Source organism: Lissotriton helveticus, chromosome 1_1 (genome assembly GCF_964261635.1).
Source record: "Lissotriton helveticus chromosome 1_1, aLisHel1.1, whole genome shotgun sequence".
NCBI lineage: Eukaryota > Metazoa > Chordata > Amphibia > Caudata > Salamandridae > Lissotriton > Lissotriton helveticus.
In genome coordinates this window covers 2,087,145,419-2,087,166,909 of record NC_136057.1, presented here as the reverse complement: position 1 = coordinate 2,087,166,909, position 21,491 = coordinate 2,087,145,419, and the positions used below count along the sequence as shown (strand labels likewise).

Sequence of the window (21,491 nt, the reverse complement as noted above, 5' to 3'; positions counted from 1 at the left end):
GAGTCGTTTTTTGAATGGTATGATCGTAGGTGCAGATGTACGACGTGCATTAGAGCGATTATTAGCCTTTAGGTCTACAGGGCCTTCTCGGGTATCGTTTGATGACGATTCCGATACTCCAAAAGCGAACTCCGGTCAGTATCCTATGAGAGAGGTTCCGCCAGTTTGGATGCAAGGGGATCCGAACGCTAATCCTGTGGTTCTGCTGTATTTCCAAAGGGTTTGGATACACCTCCCATGGAAGCGATCAGAAGTCTTACAGGTGAAGCAATCCTTGCCTGATCCACGCAAAAATCCGGCAGGTTATTATAAGGAGTTATCCCAACTGGTGGATGCTTCTATTATGAACCTTGCTGACATCGACATGTTGTTTGGTAATATTGTGCCGCAACTGATTTGGGCAAAAATCCGCCAAGAGAATCATTTGGCTGAGTTGGGTGGTGATTGGGCTACGCTATTAGCGGCTGATGGACGACAAATTGGTGGGGCTAAGCCCGAGCAGTTAATTACGGATTTGCCCCAAAGAATCATTACGCTCATGAAAACGCTTATGCCAGCGATGAGGGTGAATTGGGACAAATTGTCGGCTTGTAAGCAAAAGAAAGACGAAAGTGTCTCCGATTTCTTTACTAGATTTGAGGAAGCATTCATTGATCATAGTGGTCAGGACATGAGTACGGAGGGAGGACAGCGGTTATTTGTTGATAAGTTTGTGTTAAATTTGTTGCCTGAATTATGCAACAAATTGAAAAATTCAGAAAGTGCATGGGCCGTTTCAACCACTGCTCAAATACTAGCGACGGCTCAATACTACGAAAATAGGGAAAAAGAAGAAAGTGATCGTTCAGATAAGAAAACGAAGGAGCTTAAAACGAAGGTTTTGTTGCAACAAGCGTATCCTCTGCGTTCGAATCAAAATGATTCGCAACAGCAGTATCGGCCACAGGCACAGTCTTCCAGGATGCAGTCACGCTCTGACTCCTCTGACTTTAGATCTATGCTTGGATATAATCAGTGTGCATATTGTAGGGGAGAGGGACATATCAAATTTAATTGTCCCACTTTACGTGATCGCTATAATCATGTTTTGGCTCGAGGGGGACGTGGTGGTCCCCAACAGGCATTTCGAGGTAGAGGTCGTGGTAACTCCCAGAATCAGAATGAGCGCTCTCCTACTTCGTTGGATGCGAATAATTGTTTTGATCAGCGGAATGCGAGGTCCGATAGATCGGCACAGTACCATGTGGACGATTATTACATTGGACATGAGATTGAGGCAGGTGATCGTTACTAGGACAGCCACCGACAAAGAGAGGGAGTAGTGTCAGTTCCGGTTGATCAGAGAGGGCCTTACGTCGCAGTTGCTACATCTGGCGTAGTTGAGCCTTTTCTGTTGGACACTGGTGCAGCAAAAAGTTCCATCATGCATTCAAAACTCCCTGACGCACCTTTGTCCGGCTTAACGAATGTTTCCGTTGGATTCTCTGGCGCCCCTGTTAGCAATCCTGTCTCCAGCCCTTTGCCCCTTACGATTGGTCCTCGTGAGCTGGAGGCTCCCTTGATTCTCTCCACTGGTTGTGGCGAGAATCTTTTGGGTTTGGATTTGTTAAAACGGTTATATGCGACTTTGTACTGCTCTCCTGCGGGAGTGGAGCTTACATTAGGTCAGAGAATAATCTCTCCTATGTACTTATCGATCGATAAGTTCCCACCGGAACTGAGTTCCCTTCCTGCGTCACTATGGGCCACAGGCCCCAATGATGTGGGTTTGTTGGACATTCCACCTTATGTGGTTCAGTTGAAATCAAATGTGCGATTACCCCGTATACCTCAGTATCGTATTTCTCTTGATGGTGAGCGAGCGCTATTAGCGATCGTTTATGACCTGATCGAAAAGGATGTCATTGAAGAAACTTGGGGAAATGTGTGTAATAGTCCTGTGTTACCCATCCTGAAATGAACTGATCCATCTAAACCTCCTGTGTACCGTTTTGTAATTAATTTAAGAGAGGTGAATAAGATCGTGGTCCCACAATTTCCTGTGGTGCCAGATATCACGGCCTTGTTGACCTTAATTCCAGCTTCTGCCTCCTGGTTCACGGTGATTGATCTAAAGAATGCTTTCTTTAGCATTCCGATTGCTGAGGAAAGCAGAGATCTATTCGGATTCTCACTAGGTGGTCGCAGTTTTAGATTTAAACGCGCACCACAGGGCTATTGTGAGAGTCCATCGATCTACAGTCAAGCCCTTAAAAGTCAACTGGATGCATTTGTATTACCGACGGGTGCAGCTTTGATTCAGTACGTTGATGACTTATTAGTGGCTGCTGATACCGAGGTTATTTGCAGAACCACTACAGTGTCATTGTTGCAGCATTTATGTGACTTACATCACAAGGTGTCACCTTCTAAGCTGCAATATTGTTGTCAAGAAGTAACCTATTTGGGTCACTTATTGTCAAAAGAAGGGAGAAGGTTGACCCCAGAAAGAATTGCAGCGATTGCTCGAATGACTGTGCCAAAAACTCAGAGAGATGTGCGTGCCTTTCTAGGTATTACGTCATACTGCAGACAATGGATTCAAAATTTTCATTATTAGCGAAGCCATTGTTAGCTCTCACGTGCAAGGATGTTTCGACTCCTTTGCCTTGGACTGAAGAGTGTCAGCAAAGTTTTTCGGAATTACGTGATGCGTTGTGTTCGGCTCCTGTGTTAGGTACTCCCGATTACAGTAAGCCGTTCACACTGTACGTTCACGAGAGGGATGGTTGTGCGTTGAGTGTCTTGACGCAACAATTTGGCGACAAACAACGCCCATGTGCGTATTTTTCCTCAACCTTAGACCCAGTAGCTAGAGCATTACCGAGTTGTCTGAAAGCAACAGCAGCAGCTGCGGTGTCCATTCGACAGTCCGCAGGTTTGGTCATGGATAATATGCTTACGGTGATGGTTCCGCATGCAGTTGACACTCTTCTGAACCGAACGAAAACTCAACACTTGACGAGCGCAAGGTTGTCTGGGTATGAGCTGACACTTTTGGCAAGTCATATATGGATAAAGCGTTGTAATGTGTTGAACCCAGCAACATTGTTGCCGATCAACATGGAATCAGATGATGTAGCACCACATGATTGTTACTTGAGAACTGAAGAAGAGACGAAGGGTCGCATTGACCTGAAAAACACTCCATTGATAGATCCCGATGGTACTTTGTATGTTGATGGCTCGTGCTTCAAGTTGCCGAATGGTGATACGACGACTGCGTATGCTGTAGTGACGTTGAGTACGGTTGTGGAAACTGCGAGATTGAGTCAGAATTCGGCCCAAGCAGCTGAATTGATCGCGTTGACGAGAGCGTGTGTGTTGTCTAGAGGAAAGCGGGTGAATGTGTTTACCGATAGTCAGTATGCATTTGGCGTAGCGCACAGTTTTGGTCGATTGTGGAGAGAACGAGGGTTTTTCACGTCGCATGGCACGAAGATACAGCATGGACAACTTGTGAATGACCTTTTGGATGCACTTACATTGCCTAAACAGGTGGCAATAATCAAATGCAGTGCGCATCGGAAAGTGACAGATGATGTTGGCCGCGGTAATGCGTTTGCGGATGAGATTGCTAAGGAGACAGCTAGAGATCTGACAAATCGAATGTACGTTACAAGTTCAGTAAGATGGCCAGCGGAGACTGGTATGTGTGAAGACACAGTTGAGAGTGTGAAAGAGATACAGAATGAGGCTACCGAGATGGAAAAGACTCAGTGGAAAGAAAGCACGGGGAAGTTAGATGAGAATGGATGTTGGGTTGATTTGTCAGAAAGGCAGAGATGGATGTTACCGGATGCATATGTGCTTGCCGTTGTTACCATGGCTCATGGCACGTCACATATTAGCGCAAAAGGCATATGTAAGTTGTTGGCCCCAGTATGGAAGAATGAGGGAATTACTAAGTGTGCGGAGAGAGTGGTTAAGAATTGCATGATATGTTTGATGTACAATCCTGGCAAGGGCACTCCTACTCCACCTGGTCATTTTGCCCCTCCTACATGTCCCTTTGAAATTATTCAGTTGGATTTCATCCATATGGAGAGATGCAACAACCTGAAGTATGTCTTGGTTGTAGTTTGTGCATTCTCTAGATGGATTGAGGCTTACCCCCTTAAAGATAATACTGCCCTATCTACAGCAAAAGTGTTGCTCAAAGAGTATTTCCCTAGGTATGGCATGCCACGGATTGTATGGTCGGATAACGGAAGTGAGTTTGTGGGAAGTGTGATGAAAAGTGTATGCAGTGGCCTTGGTATTCATCAAAAATACCATAGTGCTAATCATCCTCAGTCGGCGGGTTTAGTGGAAGGATACAATGGTACCCTGAAACTGAAACTTGCCAAAATCCAGGCCACAACTGGTTTATCATGGCCAGATGCTTTGCCTCTAGCCCTCTTATCGACCAGAGCGACTGTGCACTCTCGAGTAGGGCTTAGCCCATATGAGATTGTGTTCGGCCGTCCTGCGAACATTTGGGGAGTCCCAAGGCCTAAGGAATTTAACAGACTTGAATATCCAATGTTGATTGACTATCTTCATGATCTGACTGCTAAATTGAGTTTGATTCACCAACAGGTTTACGAGGCTCTACCGGCACAAACAGAAGGTCCTGGTCATCGGCTCCAACCTGGCGACTGGGTCGTTACCCGAAATTTTGGACGAAAACGCAATCTTGAGCCAAGATTCGTGGGACCCCACCAGGTGTTACTGGCGACGAGGACTGCAGTTCGACTGGAAGGAAGAAAGCACTGGGTGCATGCCACCCACACCAAGAAGGTTCCGCTTCCTTTGCCAGTGGACACATGGATGAAGAAAGGAGTCGCCTCGACTGAAACAGAGACCCCTTTGTACTATGTACCATTTAGTGATGCCCAGCCTGTAGGGAACGATTTAGTTCAATCAGATATCCCTGTCGAATCATCGAAAACGATACCGTTATCATCAGCATTGGAGAGTTCAAGTTCTGAACTGTTACCTGAACAATCGAACACTGTTTTGCCATCAGAACCGTTATTTGAAGAGCAAACTCGACCTGGAAAGACTCGATATTTTCTTCGATCGCTCAATAAAGACTAATGCATTTGTTTATTTTTGAATTCACGTTACCCCTTACAGTTGACATGAATGTTATGATTTTGCATATTGTGTGTGTACTTTTTTTCCTTGCAGCTAGGAGACTTATGCTAATTAAAAGATAAATTGATTAAACCTACCATCTGGGTTGACCGTAGGGCCGTGCGGGTACCTCCTTCTGTTTAGCAGGTTTTTGACACTAGGTCGATTGCCTTTTGTCAATTTCTGGGAACTCCTGGGAATTGATAATCGCTACTCAGAACGAAGTGCGTCAAGAACGTCACAGACGGTTTTTAGAGGATGGAGTTTTCTAAGCTGTCGGACATAGACAAAATGGCGGTACAAAGATCCAAATTGCATAAGATGTTTCGAACAAAATGTTTTCTGTTTCAGGTTTTTATGTTGTTCTTGACCGTTTCTATGCTACTAGTGGGTGGAGTGTACTTTGGGATTCAATTATTATTGCCTTCCATTTCACCCGTTTCCTTCTCACTTGACCTAAATTCTGTTTCCACTATTTCACCACATTCCTTTCATCTTCTGCCTCAACATGAACAGGCCAGACGTGCGGAATTTATGAACAATTCTTTTGTCCAACTCCTGCATCAGCATCAGTTGGTGATGAATACTACCAATTGTTGGGTGTGTGGGTTAATGCCACATACTATGGATAAAGGTATTCCGTATTTGGTTCTTCCTTACAGCACCCAGGGGTCAGCTAGAGCATTCCAAACTATGTTCCGTAGTGCACTAGATTCCTACCCCCGTCGAGAGCCTCGCTCCACAGACCTTAGTCCTGGCCCATACCACAAGCCTTTGGCGATAGCGATTGCTGATTTAGATAAAGATATTTTTGATGCAACAATTATCCCAGAGGAAGAGGTGCGAGCTTACAAGGATCTGAGTGAGGTTGAGTATAGTATGTTAGTAAGTGATAGACAGCTTAAAAGCTCATCTCCGATTTGGATCGTACCTCATCTCGGCCATTTCTGTCTGCAAGGCCTTGGTCGAAATCCAAGAGCTCAGCTTGGGAAGAGTGCTTGTACTGAGACGTATGTCTTACCGATGCTCTCTTCCCCTGTCTTCCTGACTGCCAAGGGTACTTATTTTGTGTGTTACGATCGTGCTTATACGTGGTTGCCTCGTGACTTTTCAGGCACCTGCTATATCGCGAATCTTTTACCACCAACTTTTACGGTTGCCTCAAACTATCACAAGACTAGAGTTGTGAGAGGCGTCGTTAGTAAAGAGGACACTGCCAGTCAAGAGGCAGGAGACTTCTTTAAGGGTTTCCTACCGTTTTGGGGTCCTATGGTTAATAGTAGGAACTTGAGACAGTTGACTCGTGTGGTGGAATTGACTGCTAATATTACTGCAAGTGCCCTTGGTAACCTGACAGCAGAGCTTCAAGCGGATAGACTTTTGACGCTACAGAACTGTATGGTTCTAGACGTTGTACTTGCAGATAGAGGTGGTGTGTGCAAGGTAATCCATTCGAGCTGCTGCATTTTCATCCCTGATAATGCTCCAACTGTTTATCAAGCCATCTCAAAGTTGCATAAAATCTCGGAGTCCATACACGTGGACGAGGGAGATTGGACGCTTCTAGGATGGTTTTGGGGTCTGATGTCGACTTGGGGTTGGAAGCTTCTGATGATCATACAATAAATCAATCAATCAATCAATCATGGACATTTATAGAGCGCACTACTTACCCGGAGGGTCTCAAGGCGCTTGGGGGGTGGGGGGGTGCTGCTACTGCTCGAACAGCCAGGTCTTGAGCTTCTTCCTGAAGGAAAGGTGGTCTTGGGTCAGGCGCAGGTCGGTCGGGAGGGAGTTCCAGGTCTTGGCGGCCAGGTGGGAGAAGGACCTTCCTCCTGTTGTCGTTCTTCGGATGCGGGGGACGGCGGCGAGGGCGTGACTGGCTGATCGGAGGTGGCGTTTGGGAGCGTAGAAGTTGATGCGGTTGTTGAGGTAGCTCGGGCCTTGGTCGTGTAGGGCTTTGTGTGCGTGGGTGAGGAGACGGAAGGTGATTCTCTTGTTGACGGGGAGCCAGTGCAGGTCTCTCAGATGTCCGGAGATGTGGCTGCGTCGGGGGATGTCGAGGATGAGTCTGGCCGAGGCGTTCTGGATCCGCTGGAGTCTCTTCTGGAGCTTGGCGGTGGTTCCGGCGTAGAGGGCGTTGCCGTAGTCCAGTCGCCTGGTGACGAGGGCCTGGGTGACCGTCTTCCTGGTCTCGGTGGGGATCCACCGGAAGATCTTCCGTAGCATGCGCAGGATGTTGAAGCATGACGAGGAGACGGCGTTGACTTGTCTGGTCATGGAGAGGGAGGAGTCCAGGATGAAGCCCAGGTTGCGTGCGTGGTCTGTCGGTGTGGGTGCGGTGCCCAGGGCGGGGGGCCACCAGGAGTCGTCCCAGGCCGAGGGCGAGGAGCCCAGGATGAGGACTTCCGTCTTGTCTGAGTTCAGTTTCAGGCGGCTGGTCATCATCCACTCGGCTACATCTTTCATCCCTTCGTGAAGGTTGGCTCTGGAAGCGGCGGGGTCGTTGGTCAGTGAGAGGATCAGCTGGGTGTCATCGACGTAGGAGATGATGTTCAGGTTGTGTTGGCGTGCGATGGGCGCGAGGGGGCTCATGTAGACGTTGAAGAGGGTGGGGCTCAGCGAGGATCCTTGAGGGACGCCGCAGATGACTTTGGTGGCCTCTGACTTGTACGGTGGTAGACGGACTCTCTGTGTTCTTCCGTTGAGGAAGGAGACGATCCATTCCAGTGCCTTCTCCTGAATTCCGATGTTGCTGAGACTCTGCACTAGGGTGCGGTGGCAGACAGTGTCGAATGCCGCGGAGAGGTCTAGGAGGATGACGGCCGCTGTTTCTCCGTTGTCCATCAGGGCTCGGATGTCATCGGTGGCAGCGATGAGGGCGGTCTCGGTGCTGTGGTTGGCTCGGAATCAATCCCTGATCTTTGGACTGGGTAAGAGTGGTCTGCTTAATTCAGACACTCTGTTCATCACCACCCCCTTTTCTGAATCGTTTTTGGCCACTATAGGTGTGGCAGGGTATACTCAGACATGAGTCCCTTTCTCACTGCTCCATCAGGATTCAAGCAAGCCGGGCCGAAGAGGCTGAAATGCCAGAAACCGGTCCCCGGTAGCTTGTCTCCTTTCTGGTGAAGAATTGGCTTGGTAGTTTGGTCTGCCCTGTTCCCATGATGCACTGGGCCAGGGACAGACTAATTTGCATATAGCCAGGTTCTGAGCTGGGATGGGGCAGTGAGATAAATAACGGTGATGGATCAAGCCCTGATCTTTGGACTGGGTAAGAGTGGTCTGCTTAATTCAGACACTCTGTTCATCACCACCCCCTTTTCTGAATCGTTTTTGGCCACTATAGGTGTGGCAGGGTATACTCAGACATGAGTCCCTTTCTCACTGCTCCATCAGGATTCAAGCAAGCCGGGCCGAAGAGGCTGAAATGCCAGAAACCGGTCCCCGGTAGCTTGTCTCCTTTCTGGTGAAGAATTGGCTTGGTAGTTTGGTCTGCCCTGTTCCCATGATGCACTGGGCCAGGGACAGACTAATTTGCATATAGCCAGGTTCTGAGCTGGGATGGGGCAGTGAGATAAATAACGGTGATGGATCAAGCCCTGATCTTTGGACTGGGTAAGAGTGGTCTGCTTAATTCAGACACTCTGTTCATCACCACCCCCTTTTCTGAATCGTTTTTGGCCACTATAGGTGTGGCAGGGTATACTCAGACATGAGTCCCTTTCTCACTGCTCCATCAGGATTCAAGCAAGCCGGGCCGAAGAGGCTGAAATGCCAGAAACCGGTCCCCGGTAGCTTGTCTCCTTTCTGGTGAAGAATTGGCTTGGTAGTTTGGTCTGCCCTGTTCCCATGATGCACTGGGCCAGGGACAGACTAATTTGCATATAGCCAGGTTCTGAGCTGGGATGGGGCAGTGAGATAAATAACGGTGATGGATCAAGCCCTGATCTTTGGACTGGGTAAGAGTGGTCTGCTTAATTCAGACACTCTGTTCATCACCACCCCCTTTTCTGAATCGTTTTTGGCCACTATAGGTGTGGCAGGGTATACTCAGACATGAGTCCCTTTCTCACTGCTCCATCAGGATTCAAGCAAGCCGGGCCGAAGAGGCTGAAATGCCAGAAACCGGTCCCCGGTAGCTTGTCTCCTTTCTGGTGAAGAATTGGCTTGGTAGTTTGGTCTGCCCTGTTCCCATGATGCACTGGGCCAGGGACAGACTAATTTGCATATAGCCAGGTTCTGAGCTGGGATGGGGCAGTGAGATAAATAACGGTGATGGATCAAGCCCTGATCTTTGGACTGGGTAAGAGTGGTCTGCTTAATTCAGACACTCTGTTCATCACCACCCCCTTTTCTGAATCGTGGTTGGCTCGGAAGCCAGACTGTGAGGGGTCGAGGGATCCATTCGTCTCGAGGAAGGCGGCCAGCTGTTTGTTGACGGTCTTCTCGATGACTTTGGCTGGAAACGGGAGGAGCGAGATGGGGCGGTAGTTCTTGAGTTCGCTGGGGTCCGCTGTTGGTTTCTTTAGTAGAGCGCTGAGTTCGGCGTGCTTCCAGCTCTCCGGGAAGGTGGCGGTGTCGAAGGAGGTGTTGATGATGTCCCGCAGGTGGGGTGCGATGACAGCGTCGGCCTTGTTGAAGACGTGGTGAGGGCAGGGGTCGGTCGGAGATCCGGAGTGGATGGAGTTCATCATGCTGGCGGTGTCGTCGGTGCTGATCGGAGTCCAGGCGCGGAGGGTGGTGGTGGGCGGCGTTGCTGCGGTCGTTGTGTGCGATGGTTGACTGCTGAAGCTGTTGTGTATGTCCGCGATCTTGTTGTGGAAGTAGGAGGCAGGCGAGGGAGTTGCAGAGGTCTTGCGATGGGGTGATGCCGTTGTTTCCGGCGTTGGGGTTGGAGAGCTCTTTCACGATGTTGAAGAGTTCCTTGCAGTTGTGTGCGTTGTTGTCCAGTCGGTCCTTGAATGCAGTTTTCTTGGTGGCGCAGATCAGTTGGTGGTGCTTCCGGGTGACAAGCTTGAGGGTGGTCATGTTGTCCGGTGTTGGTTCCCTTCTCCAGACTTTCTCGAGTGCTCGGCAGTTCTTCTTGGAGTTCTTGAGTTCGTCGGTGAACCATGGGGCTTTCTTGCTGCCGTGTCTGCTGGGCGGGGTCCTCAGAGGGGCGAGTTCGTCCGCGCAGTTGCTGATCCACTTCGTGAGGTTGTCGGCGGCCTGGCTGGGGTTCGCTGAGCTGGCGGGAGGGTGCTGACTCAGGGAAGCGGCGAGCTGGTCGGTTGTGATCTTGTTCCAGCTTCTTCGGGCAACCTGTTGCTGGTGGTGGTGGGTCGTCGTTCTTCTGAAGGTGAAGTGGACGCAGCTGTGGTCCGTCCAGTGGAGTCCTGTGGCGTGGCTGAAGGCGATGTCTTTGCTGGATGAGAAGACGGCGTCGAGTGTGTGTCCGGCGAGGTGGGTGGGGGTGGTCACCAGTTGCTTGAGTCCCAGGTTTGCGAGGTTTTCCAGCACGGTGGTGGTGTTGCGGTCGTCGTTGTTCTCCAGGTGGAAATTGAGGTCCCCGAGGAGGATGTAGTCGGCTGAGGGGAGGGCGAGCGGGCTGATGAAGTCGGCGATGTCCTCGCTGAATTGTGTGCGTGGTCCCGGGGGTCTGTAGATGAGGGTGCCTCTGAGGGTGGTCTTGGGGTTGACGTGGATCTGGAAGTGCAGGTGTTCGGCGGGTGCGATGGTGTCGTCAGTGTTGGTCGTGATGCGGATGGTGTTCCTGTGAATGATGGCGATGCCTCCTCCCGTCTGGTTGACGCGGTCTCTCCGGATGATCTTGTAGCCGTTGGGGATGGCGATGGCGATGTCGGGTGCTGAGGAGGCGTTCATCCAGGTTTCCGTGAGGAAGGCGACGTCTGGGGCTGTGGTGTCGAGCAGGTTCCAGAGCTCGACGGCGTGTCTGTGGACGGAGCGGGTGTTGAGCAGGATGCACTTCAGGTGGCTGCTGCTGGAGTTCGGCTTGGTGGGTGCTGGTGCTGTGCAGGTCCGGGTGCAGGAGAACGTGCAGGCCTGGCAGATGAAGGGTCCGTGGGTGCGTCTCGGGGTGGCTCGGTAGCATCCAGGGGTTCGGCCGGCGTTGAGTGCGTTGAGGGTGGCGGCGTCGTACGTCCGGCGGGTGGGCTGGGGTCCTGGCGCTGGGCGCGGTCCAGGCGCGGACGGGCGTAGACGGGCTTACCTTTGGCGCACCTTCGGCGCTCAATCGGTGCTCCCGCTGCGCGCGTCCGCTGCGCGGTCGCTGAGGGGGCGTCATAAGAGGGGAGCAGGGAGGGCGGGTCCGCTGGGAGGCGGGAAGGGGTTAACCAGTCGTGTGGCGGGGGGGCGGGGCCGCAGGCAGGAGGCGCGGGAACGGGACCGGCAGAGCGGGCGGCCCAGCGGCGGCTGGGGCGCTGCTGGCGGCGTCGGAACTCTGTCAGCAGGAAGCAGGTAAGCAGGGCTGCAGTGGCAGGAGAGGAGCAGGGGGGCGACCAGGCCGGAGGCGCAGTGGTCGCTCCCAAGAAGCAGGTGAGGTCCCCTTAAGAGGGGAGCAGGGAGGGCGGGTCCGCTGGGAGGCGGGAAGGGGTTAACCAGTCGTGTGGCGGGGGGGCGGGGCCGCAGGCAGGAGGCGCGGGAACGGGACCGGCAGAGCGGGCGGCCCAGCGGCGGCTGGGGCGCTGCTGGCGGCATCGGAACTCTGTCAGCAGGAAGCAGGTAAGCAGGGCTGCAGTGGCAGGAGAGGAGCAGGGGGGCGACCAGGCCGGAGGCGCAGTGGTCGCTCCCAAGAAGCAGGCGAGGTCCCCTTAAGAGGGGAGCAGGGAGGGCGGGTCCGCTGGGAGGCGGGAAGGGGTTAACCAGTCGTGTGGCGGGGGGCGGGGCCGCAGGCAGGAGGCGCGGGAACGGGACCGGCAGAGCGGGCGGCCCAGCGGCGGCTGGGGCGCTGCTGGCGGCGTCGGAACTCTGTCAGCAGGAAGCAGGTAAGCAGGGCTGCAGTGGCAGGAGAGGAGCAGGGGGGCGACCAGGCCGGAGGCGCAGTGGTGGTGCGCGCGGATCAGTTGGTGGTGCTTCCGGGTGGCAAGCTTGAGGGTGGTCATGTTGTCCGGTGTTGGAGTCGTTGTAGCGTTTCTGTTCACGTGTTGTCTTTGTGTGCAGTGTGGTCCTGCCTTATGTGGCCTTTGTGCTACAACGTGTATAAGAAGGCCATCTGTGACCGAAGAGACATTGATGGATAGGATCATGTTTCAACAACACCTGAATGATCTGATGAATATCGAAATTGATTCTGATTTCGACTAGTTCTTGCCTACCTGAGGGCAAAAGGAGCGTCTGAGGTTCCGTGAGAATCATTATGACGTTTTGGGCATTCTCGGATATGGACGAGTTTGGTATCTATGAACCGTAAATGACGAGATTAGTAGGTGTATGCGTTTACGCTACACTACTTAGACGGGTTCGTCTCCTTTACGGGTTTTTCCATCTGAACCCTCGGGTTCCATTTTAGATACGGCATCCATTTTGTTTCTTGCCCTCACGTAGCCAGCGAAGGGACAATGTCCGCTTCATGACCCTGGGATTCCCAAGCTCTAGCGGAAGATAAATATTCTTTAGGGTCGTCTTTACGACCGAGGGAATGACACGGCAAAGGCAGATGGCTCAGCTTGAGGCTTATTCTGCCGTGTTGGTCTATTGTTTCAGCTTTACACATGTTAGGTTTGAGTCCTTTGATCCTGTGATCACGCTTCCGATATTGCCCCCACACTCTTCTGTTACGGTTGTTTGTCTTTCTTACACCTGTTCCTGTCTCTTTCTTTCGCCTGTTTACAACTAGAGTGGAATGTGCCTTATGGCGAGATGATGTGCTTTTACAGTTGGGAACCGGCAATGTTACTATAATCATGTTCCGGGCTTCTGAAAACATGAATGCAATCCTTTTGAAGTTTACTGTGGGAACTGAGTGGTAACCTTTTGTTCGTTATGTCGAGCAATGACGAAAATGTGTATAAAAGGAGCGATTCCCTTTTGCAATTTGAAGCAGACTCTCAGAACCTACACTACGTTGTACTTCTTGCGATTTCTGTATCCCTGCAGTAATAAACGCTGATCTTTGACGCCAAAGGAAGTGTCCCGTGTCTCTGTCACTTGTACGCCAGAGCAGGTAACCCACGAAGGTTTCAGGTGTTGTTCCCTGGCACCGCTGGGCCTTAAAGAACCCAGTCCTTCAGAGTAAGGTACTGTCTACATTAACCTCTGGTTACCTTTGGGGATCCACTGGACTCTGTGCACACTATAAATTACTTTGGTATAGTATATACAGAGCCAGCTTCCTATAGATGGTTGCTACAACTTTAGAACATGACAACCCTAATTCCCCCAAGGAAATCGTGGAAACAGATCTACCCTTTCTCTGCTACCTCAGACATGGGCAAAGGACACATAACTTGGCATTTCAAACATTTATTGAAGCAATTAGATTTTTGTGTAAAATAGGTGCGCTGCAATGATCAATAGAAGGATACAGAGCATTGTAACCAGCATTAAAACAGTGGTGAAAAAGATAAATACTTAACCATTATATGTGTTGCATTGATTATATGAATACAGAGAATTGTACTCCTACCTAGTAATATCTATCCTAGAGAGCAGAGGGTAAATGAGGTTCTACCAGATACCAGATACCAGATACCAGAGAGTGGTCTAAATCCCCATTTACTTGAGTGCAGGTTTCATCTGCAAGCCAGTTTGGTGTAGAACAGTGATGAGATTTAGCTGGCCTGAAAATCAGGCATAGTACAATCCATAGAATTTTTCCTGACCTGAACAAAGGCTTGGCAGTTTATATAATGAAAACCAGACCCATTCGCACTGTGCCTGTGTTCAGATCCTGCTATCATTGTGTATTCTACCAATTCAGAGCTGTCTCCACACAGACAATATGCAAGGGCAGTTTGTGCAGTGTACTTGATCCTTGGACAAAATGTATGATGGTATGATAATGTGTCTACGAAGACATTTATCTGTAAGCAAACACTTTCTAAGTACACTATCGCATTCAATCACACCAGCATAATGTGCTAAAATTCATCTGCTAAAAAGATGTTAACTTTAAACATAAACATGGAGAGAACGGAAGCATTTGTGCCCAAGCCCAGTTAACCTCACTACACATCCCCAACAAGTGTAGGGGTGGATGCTACTACCGTATTTGTTATGTGTTCGATGTCTGGTTTGGAGGAAGTATGGTATGATAACTCCACCTCACCCCTGATGTAATTGTTAGATTTACTCTTCCCACTCAAAGCTAAGCAACAATAGGAAAAGTGTTGGACTTTGTAGAGTTATCATTTCCACTCCAACCTAAGCAACCGTTGGAAAATATGTAACAATTAATATGAAATATCTTTAAAAGTGACAACATAAAAATGAATCTCAAAAATCTTTTTATGAACAAAAATTGCCTCACCATCCTACCATAAACTCATAAAACTGACTTAAACAAATAATTGCAAACAATTACTTATTAAAAAACGAACTAATCATTTAAAACATGATTTACCAATTGAAAAGCTAAAAATATTGTAAAAACCTTTCGGCTTCAATCTCAACAACCTGTGAAAGAAATTGATTGCTACTAAAAGAACTAAATAAATAACAACAAATAAAACACCGTAAAATGCTAAATATTTACTTAAAATAAACATAACATTAACATAAAGTAAATCAATTTATTTAAACAATTAAACTATTTACATAATGTATCATCTATTTATCCAATTAAATAAAACAATTTACAATTTAGCAAAAGATCATTAAATGTGGAAACATCTTGGATGGGTTGTCAATGTTCAAAACAACTCATTATATCTTGCAGCACTGAAGACAGCAAATTGAACTCTGAAGTGCAAATGAAGAAAAATGTTTTGTCCACACAGACAAACAAAATTATTTGCAAAACCTCAAGACCTACAGAAATCTAAGAAGGAAAACAACAGAAGGTTCTCACCTCAGTGACCTGCCCACCCAAGAAGCTTGCTCAGATAATCTCAGTGTTTCTGAGCCAAGTGTCTTTCTTGGTGGATGTCACCAATGAAATTCATCTATGAGCAGGGCATCATGGATACATTGAAAAGGCTGCTGCAGACAAGACTACATTGGAAGCTGCAAAAATGTAAACTCTGAATATTTCAGATCAACTTTTCCTATTCCTCTGCAAAACGTTTGAGGAATAATTTTCACTCTCTACACTTCTTTCTTCAGGGTAGATTTAATTTACATATGAGTTTTGTTCTTCTGTCCAATTTAAGGACATTCTATGAACTACCGCAGCTTGTGTAAGCATAAAAGCAGATTTTAGTGACTCCTTTGAAACTTCTCTCCAAATCATGGAGGTATCTTAAATCAATCCTCTACTAAAGAAGCCCGGCCCTGAAATTAATAACCTAGAAAGTTACAAATGTATTCAAAAAGGTCAACATTTCAAGAGTTGTCTGATTACTTTTAATCCTGCTATGTCCCACACCATGGTACTGAATCTTCTCTGATTACTAAATGAGATGACCTGAAATCTTGAAGAAATCCCACCCTCATCCATTGCTTTTCTGAAATTTCAATCCAGAACAAAGTCTTGACATGAATGTTCTCAGTTCAAGGACCTTCCATGCTCACATGATCTCTCTCCTCAACGACCAGTTGCTTTTAATATTCCTTGGAACTCAAATTTTACACTCATGCTATATAATCTATGTCAGAGCTCATTCCATTCTTGAAACAAACACTTTGACTTCACCAACTATGTTCATGACACTGAGTTCATCCTCACACGTCAGTTTTCCACCTATGATTCTTGCACCTTAGGACTTTGGCTTCTATCAATTGTTAAATTAATGATTGATAAGCATCTAAGGTTAAACACAGGAGAATCTTGCCTTTTTGCACAGTACCTTTATTTGATCCAGCTCATCATTGCTCCATCAAGTTGGGCCGTTCACCTGTACCATTGGAATCTGTGAGAAGTCTCTGAGTCATTCTGACGTCAGACTGACATTGCCATTTCTCTTAAACGCCCTCTGCATTACACACATGCGCTCAACTGAATTGTAATGAATTCCCTCCAATTGTAACTGCATTTCCACCATCTAAGATGAAGTTTCTGCTCATGACTCGTCTAAGGATTGAGGTCCCCTGTTCCACTAATGCTCACATCAGAGGGTCAAATTTCTTCGTACAATATGCTATTCTTTTTTGCTCTTGGCCTGAACCCATTTGTAAAACTGAGATCCACCTCTTTTTATGGACAATTAATGAAAGATGGCGATCCCCTCCAAGCACCTGAACTAGCATTTGACCGTTTACCTTCCTCCTACTCTGGAACAGCTTGATGACCAACTTAGCGATTAATCATTATCAACTCTTCAAACAGAATGACAGTTCTCAAGGAGGATACCGATCTGTTCTCTAATACACGCTTAGCTGAAGTATCAACCTATTCCTCCTCATCTCATATCCTCCAAACACTATCATGCTTTAGGAGCAGTGGCAAGCTTACCACTACTAGATCGGAGCACGTCTCTGGTTCTCACTCACAATAGCAAACAATTTGAGCCTCTTTAGGATGCTGGGCTGACCGCCACCAATGAGAGCGGACCGCACCCAACAGGCCATCGGTGGTGGTCTGCCTGACATCCAGAGAAATGGTCCGACCCCCAGATTAAGATAGCGGCAGTCAGAGACCAGTGGGCAGGGGGAAAGACCACTGCCTCCGACAGGCTCAATGAGCCTGTTGGGCAGTGGTCGGACAGTAATTCCTACAAGGAAGGCGGTCAATGTGCATGCCTGTAGGGATCACAATGTCCATTTCTGATAGTCTTTTCATAGCAGTCCAACCGCCATGGTAAGGCTGTCAGAAAAGTAACTTTTAGGTCCCCTAGCAGGGCTCTTGTCCCCTGTGGTCCTCCTCCATGTGACTAGGGGGCATATGTGGTGCCCCCAAACATTCATGCACCGTGTGTGAGGCACCACATGCCATATTATGATGTGACCTCCGTGTAGGCAGTCGGAAAAATGCCTTACACTATTGCAGCTTGTGGTGCTGCCCTTTTCCGGGCCTCAGCACAAAATGCACTGGTGAAAGGCATGTTTGCGACTGCCTACATGGCATTCACATCATAATATGGCGGGTGGAGCCACCGACTACTTGTCGATCGTTCTCCTTCCCTCTATGATTGCGGTCAGACACTTGTCCAACCGCCATTGTAATGATGCCCTTCATGTGTAGGCTACACTTCAACAAGAACCTTTTCTACTGAAGTGAACTCTGGCTGACAAAGCTCATGGACATGGCAATAGTGCTCGAAGTCACAAAATTGGTAGCATCAATCTTCACAGCCATCAACAAAAAAGCATACTGACCTTCCCTCTTCTCCGTCTCTTCTTTGACCTTCCTCATTTAATGATGAAGGTGAGTTTATTTCCTCACAAGTTTAACTTTTGCATGAGTTGAAGCATACCTTTCTTGAGAGGTCTGGGGAGGTATATTGATTGGTCATGTCAAAGCATGAGGCTCTTCTAACACAGCTACTGCCCATGATTGATTAAAACATTTTTGTGAGTGTAAAGAAGAGTGATTGAAAAGGTGTGCGTGGGAGGGAAAATTATACTGCAACACAATACACCAGGGACCGTTGGTAACACAGGGTGTACGCAGACGCAACGTGATTCCCTCATTTGCATGGCGCCATGCCCCAATGCAAATAAGGAAAAGACCTCTATCAATAGCGCCAGCACTACATGTGCGCTAGGGCTATCTGTAGTACAGAGGGGGTCTAACAAGCGTCCGCGGGCGCTTCTGTAATGTCAAAATGCCCGGGGCCACACAAAGCAGGCGCAAATGTCCGTTGTGCCCCGGGTCACTTAGTGTAATATGGCCCCTGCAGTTTCTTTGGGGTCAATGGCCAGTAATGCAAACCGGAAAGGAGGACAGAATGAGGTGTAGGCAGGGTGTTGTTTCAATCTCTGATGACAAATGTAACATTATTCCAGAGCTCCTGTTATCTTCCCTGCAACACTTCCTCAAAAATACAGCAGGGAATGAATAAACCCGTTCTCAGTGTTGCCTCAAGATAATTAAAATTAAACCTCTGACGCGGATACAGATTTGAGTCTGAGGTCTCTACACTGTACAGTGTTGTAAGGCTGTGCAATGGGAAATACAGGCACAAACATGCTAGAGGCTGTAGAATGTATTCATTTCCCAAGATAAGCCAGGGATGGGCATGCTATGACTTGTACCTTCTCCTACATGTACCTTCACTTGTAGATTCCATTCTGGAGGCTGTGTTGACTGTGTCTCCGAATAAACAGTACCGCGGCATCTTCGTTCCCACAACTCCAGCGACCACAGGACCTGGACAGGGAAACAACCACATCTGTGTTAGAAAACTCGGGGAATCATCCGCTGTGTGGGTTCCACAAAGCCGGCGACATCTTACATGGAAAGTCCGGGATAGGCTATTTTCTTCAGCTTTTATATGTTGTGATAGTTTAGGGCGGTAATTTTACAAAATATGTGTCTGAAAGACAAATACTTTTACATGTACCTAATTGAACAGGTAATCAGTGAATATTACAAATGTGTATTTGAGCCGTGTGTTTTTTCAACAAAAACAGACATGTTTAGTAATCCATTCAACCCATAAAGCGATAAGCACTAGGAAAAGTTAAAAGGCAGATTTCTTTTTTTAAAGACATTCATATACATTTTAGTAGTGATTTTGCACTTGCTTTTAGAATTACTGTCTGTTTCACTGCCAAAAAAACACAAGAGATGAGATAGAAACTAGCGGATTAAGGCATTCTAGCTGGCCATCTACAGCACACTAAATCAAATAGAGGCAAAGTCAATAGTCCTCACCTATTTCTTCTTACACAAATGGAAACAATGACTCCACCATCATTTCAAATTGCAACAACCTTCTATTTCCAGAGAAGTAGATCAGCACCCCTTCACCTCCACCATTGTATCGTAATTCCCTGGCCTAAATTAATCAGTCATTATAGTTTATATTTTTCACTTATGAAGCCATCACACAAATAGTATTTTATTTGGACCAAGCTTCTCTGCATCTTCCTGGCAGTAATAATCCAGTGAATTTTAACTTGTATGCAGCGTCTCTTAAGACAGATACCTTTTGTAGCATGTCCATGAGCAATTGTCTAACACCAGTGAAATATGGCTGCTCTGATGAAGTTCCTTTCAAAAAAGAGAGTTTCCCAGAAAACCAGAAAGGACTGGGTATCAATAGTATCAAAAAGATTTCCTTTCTGTGATATTAACTTTTTTTGAAGTGACGAATAGGCCTACACACTGCTATCAACAAATTTGTACACAGGTAATTATTTCTACACGACACTAAATTTTCCTTTCTCTCTCAAATTTATTCTTTATAAAAGATTATGTTAAAACCATATTTTGATTCACATTTTATATAACATTTTTACAATCATGTACTCTGATACAAACTGTGATACAAATTACACGTCCTATGACAATTCCTTTTACAATACCAAATCAGAGTAAACAGTTCGTATAGTATCAATGAAATCAAACATAAACCACAATTAAAAAAAAGAACATTCTACTGCACAATATTAAAATCAGCAAAAAAGTCCTTTTGTCGACGCGTTTCGGTGATTTTTTTCTAGACCCTATCACACCTTCTTCAGGACAGAGCTTTACTGAAAACAATGTTTCTTCATTCTAAAAAAACGAATACATACAGTTAGTGTCATTTATCTAATCGAGAGAAGATTTCATTCTATCATGTCGTGTACCTATTTTGATTACTGTGTCGCTAGTATATTTGTTCATATAATGTAAAGCGGCATTCTTACTTAGATTATCTTGCCATAGATCTTTCACTTGGGGTTCTAGAACTTTCGGATTTGTATACTTATGGTCCTCTTCGTGGGTGCTACCAATATGTATATACCACGGTTTCTGTAATGATGAGGGTAAACTTTTTAATAATCCTCCCTTTTGTCAATTATAGGAAGAAAGGTTATAATTTCAATTTTATAACACTTACTTGAACAGAGAGACTAATGTTCTCTGTGTCAATTTTCTTATCTGCGACTTTCAATCCGCGCAGGATCTTGTATCAATACGGGCTCAGATGGTGCCTGTGAAGTTTGAGGGGTTATATTATTCATTTTAAACTATGTTTTTTATGGACGCCTATTTTGTCTGGACCAGATTCCATGCATATATGTACCGTCTGAGTATTTCAATAAACCTTGCCTTTCTCAGGACTTCCTGCGCGTTTCGGTATCGCGGGGTATTTCACAGTTTTCCCGTTATTCGGTCACTTTTTGCATCTGAGTACTGCCGTTGCAACCTAAAAAATGAAGCGTTCTGGTTGAGCGTCTCATCCTGTCTGGCATACTGATTAAATTATCAGCCTGGCTGTTCATATTCACAGGCATTTCAACTCTTATTAGTGCCATTAGGTCAAGCAGTAAAATCGCTGTTTGCTCGGCATATTGGTGTCAATGGGCCATTATAGCCCTGTTCATGTTTATTTAAGAAACAGTGCCCATACCCGCGTTTTATAAAATTAGGAGATTGGGCATCCCAAAAAAAAAGGCTAATCATAATATTTTACCTGTATATAATGCCATTTTTTTAAAACTATTTAAAACGCGGCACCCTCTTGATATGAGATCGCGTCATTGGGGATCCCGCTGTTAAGATGAATACGCCAACCTATGCTGTTTCCAAGCGTATTACATTATTATAAAGGCAAGACATCCTACAGTGCTAAAGTCGCGTTATATTGACACTAAATTCGAAATTTTGGGTTTGGACTTTAAAACAAAGCATGCCCTTGGTGTTTCGTCCGTTGTTAACCATGCAGTCCGCCCTTCCATTATGCGGGACGGTTAAACGGGTACCCAGTCCCGTCCAAATCTCCTTACCTTATTGCCCGTATTACGTTACGTCCGACACGTCCACTCTCCCATCAGCGGAATGAGGACGGACGCGGACTCGTGCTATTTATAGAGATGCCCAGTATCGCTAATTGTTTAATGGGCATCTATTACCTCATTTGCTTATTCTACCTTCACACGTTCCGATCTGACGCCATTTTTGTAGTTTTTTTTTTTTTTAACCGTGGAACGCATGAGTTTCCGGTTTTGAAACTACATCGCGTCTTAGTGCGCTATTTTTGTAAGTTTAAAGTTTTATTGTCATGTTTCGTACCGCTCCTTTCTTCAACAGTTTCTGCTTTGTTTGTCCCGAACTGTTTGTCACAATAAGTCCCTTC

General features: G+C 47.0%; 1 protein-coding gene across 1 annotated transcript in view; it reads right to left on the bottom strand.

The window, feature by feature from the left end:
* The window catches only part of LOC144766537 (atrial natriuretic peptide receptor 1-like), a 237,710-nt gene that overhangs the window by 152,018 nt on the left and 64,201 nt on the right, over positions 1–21,491 (bottom strand). The window contains exon 5 of the mRNA XM_078650354.1: positions 18,473–18,571. Within this exon, the coding sequence (XP_078506480.1) occupies positions 18,473–18,571 (99 nt within the window). The remainder of the gene's footprint in view (positions 1–18,472; positions 18,572–21,491) is intronic.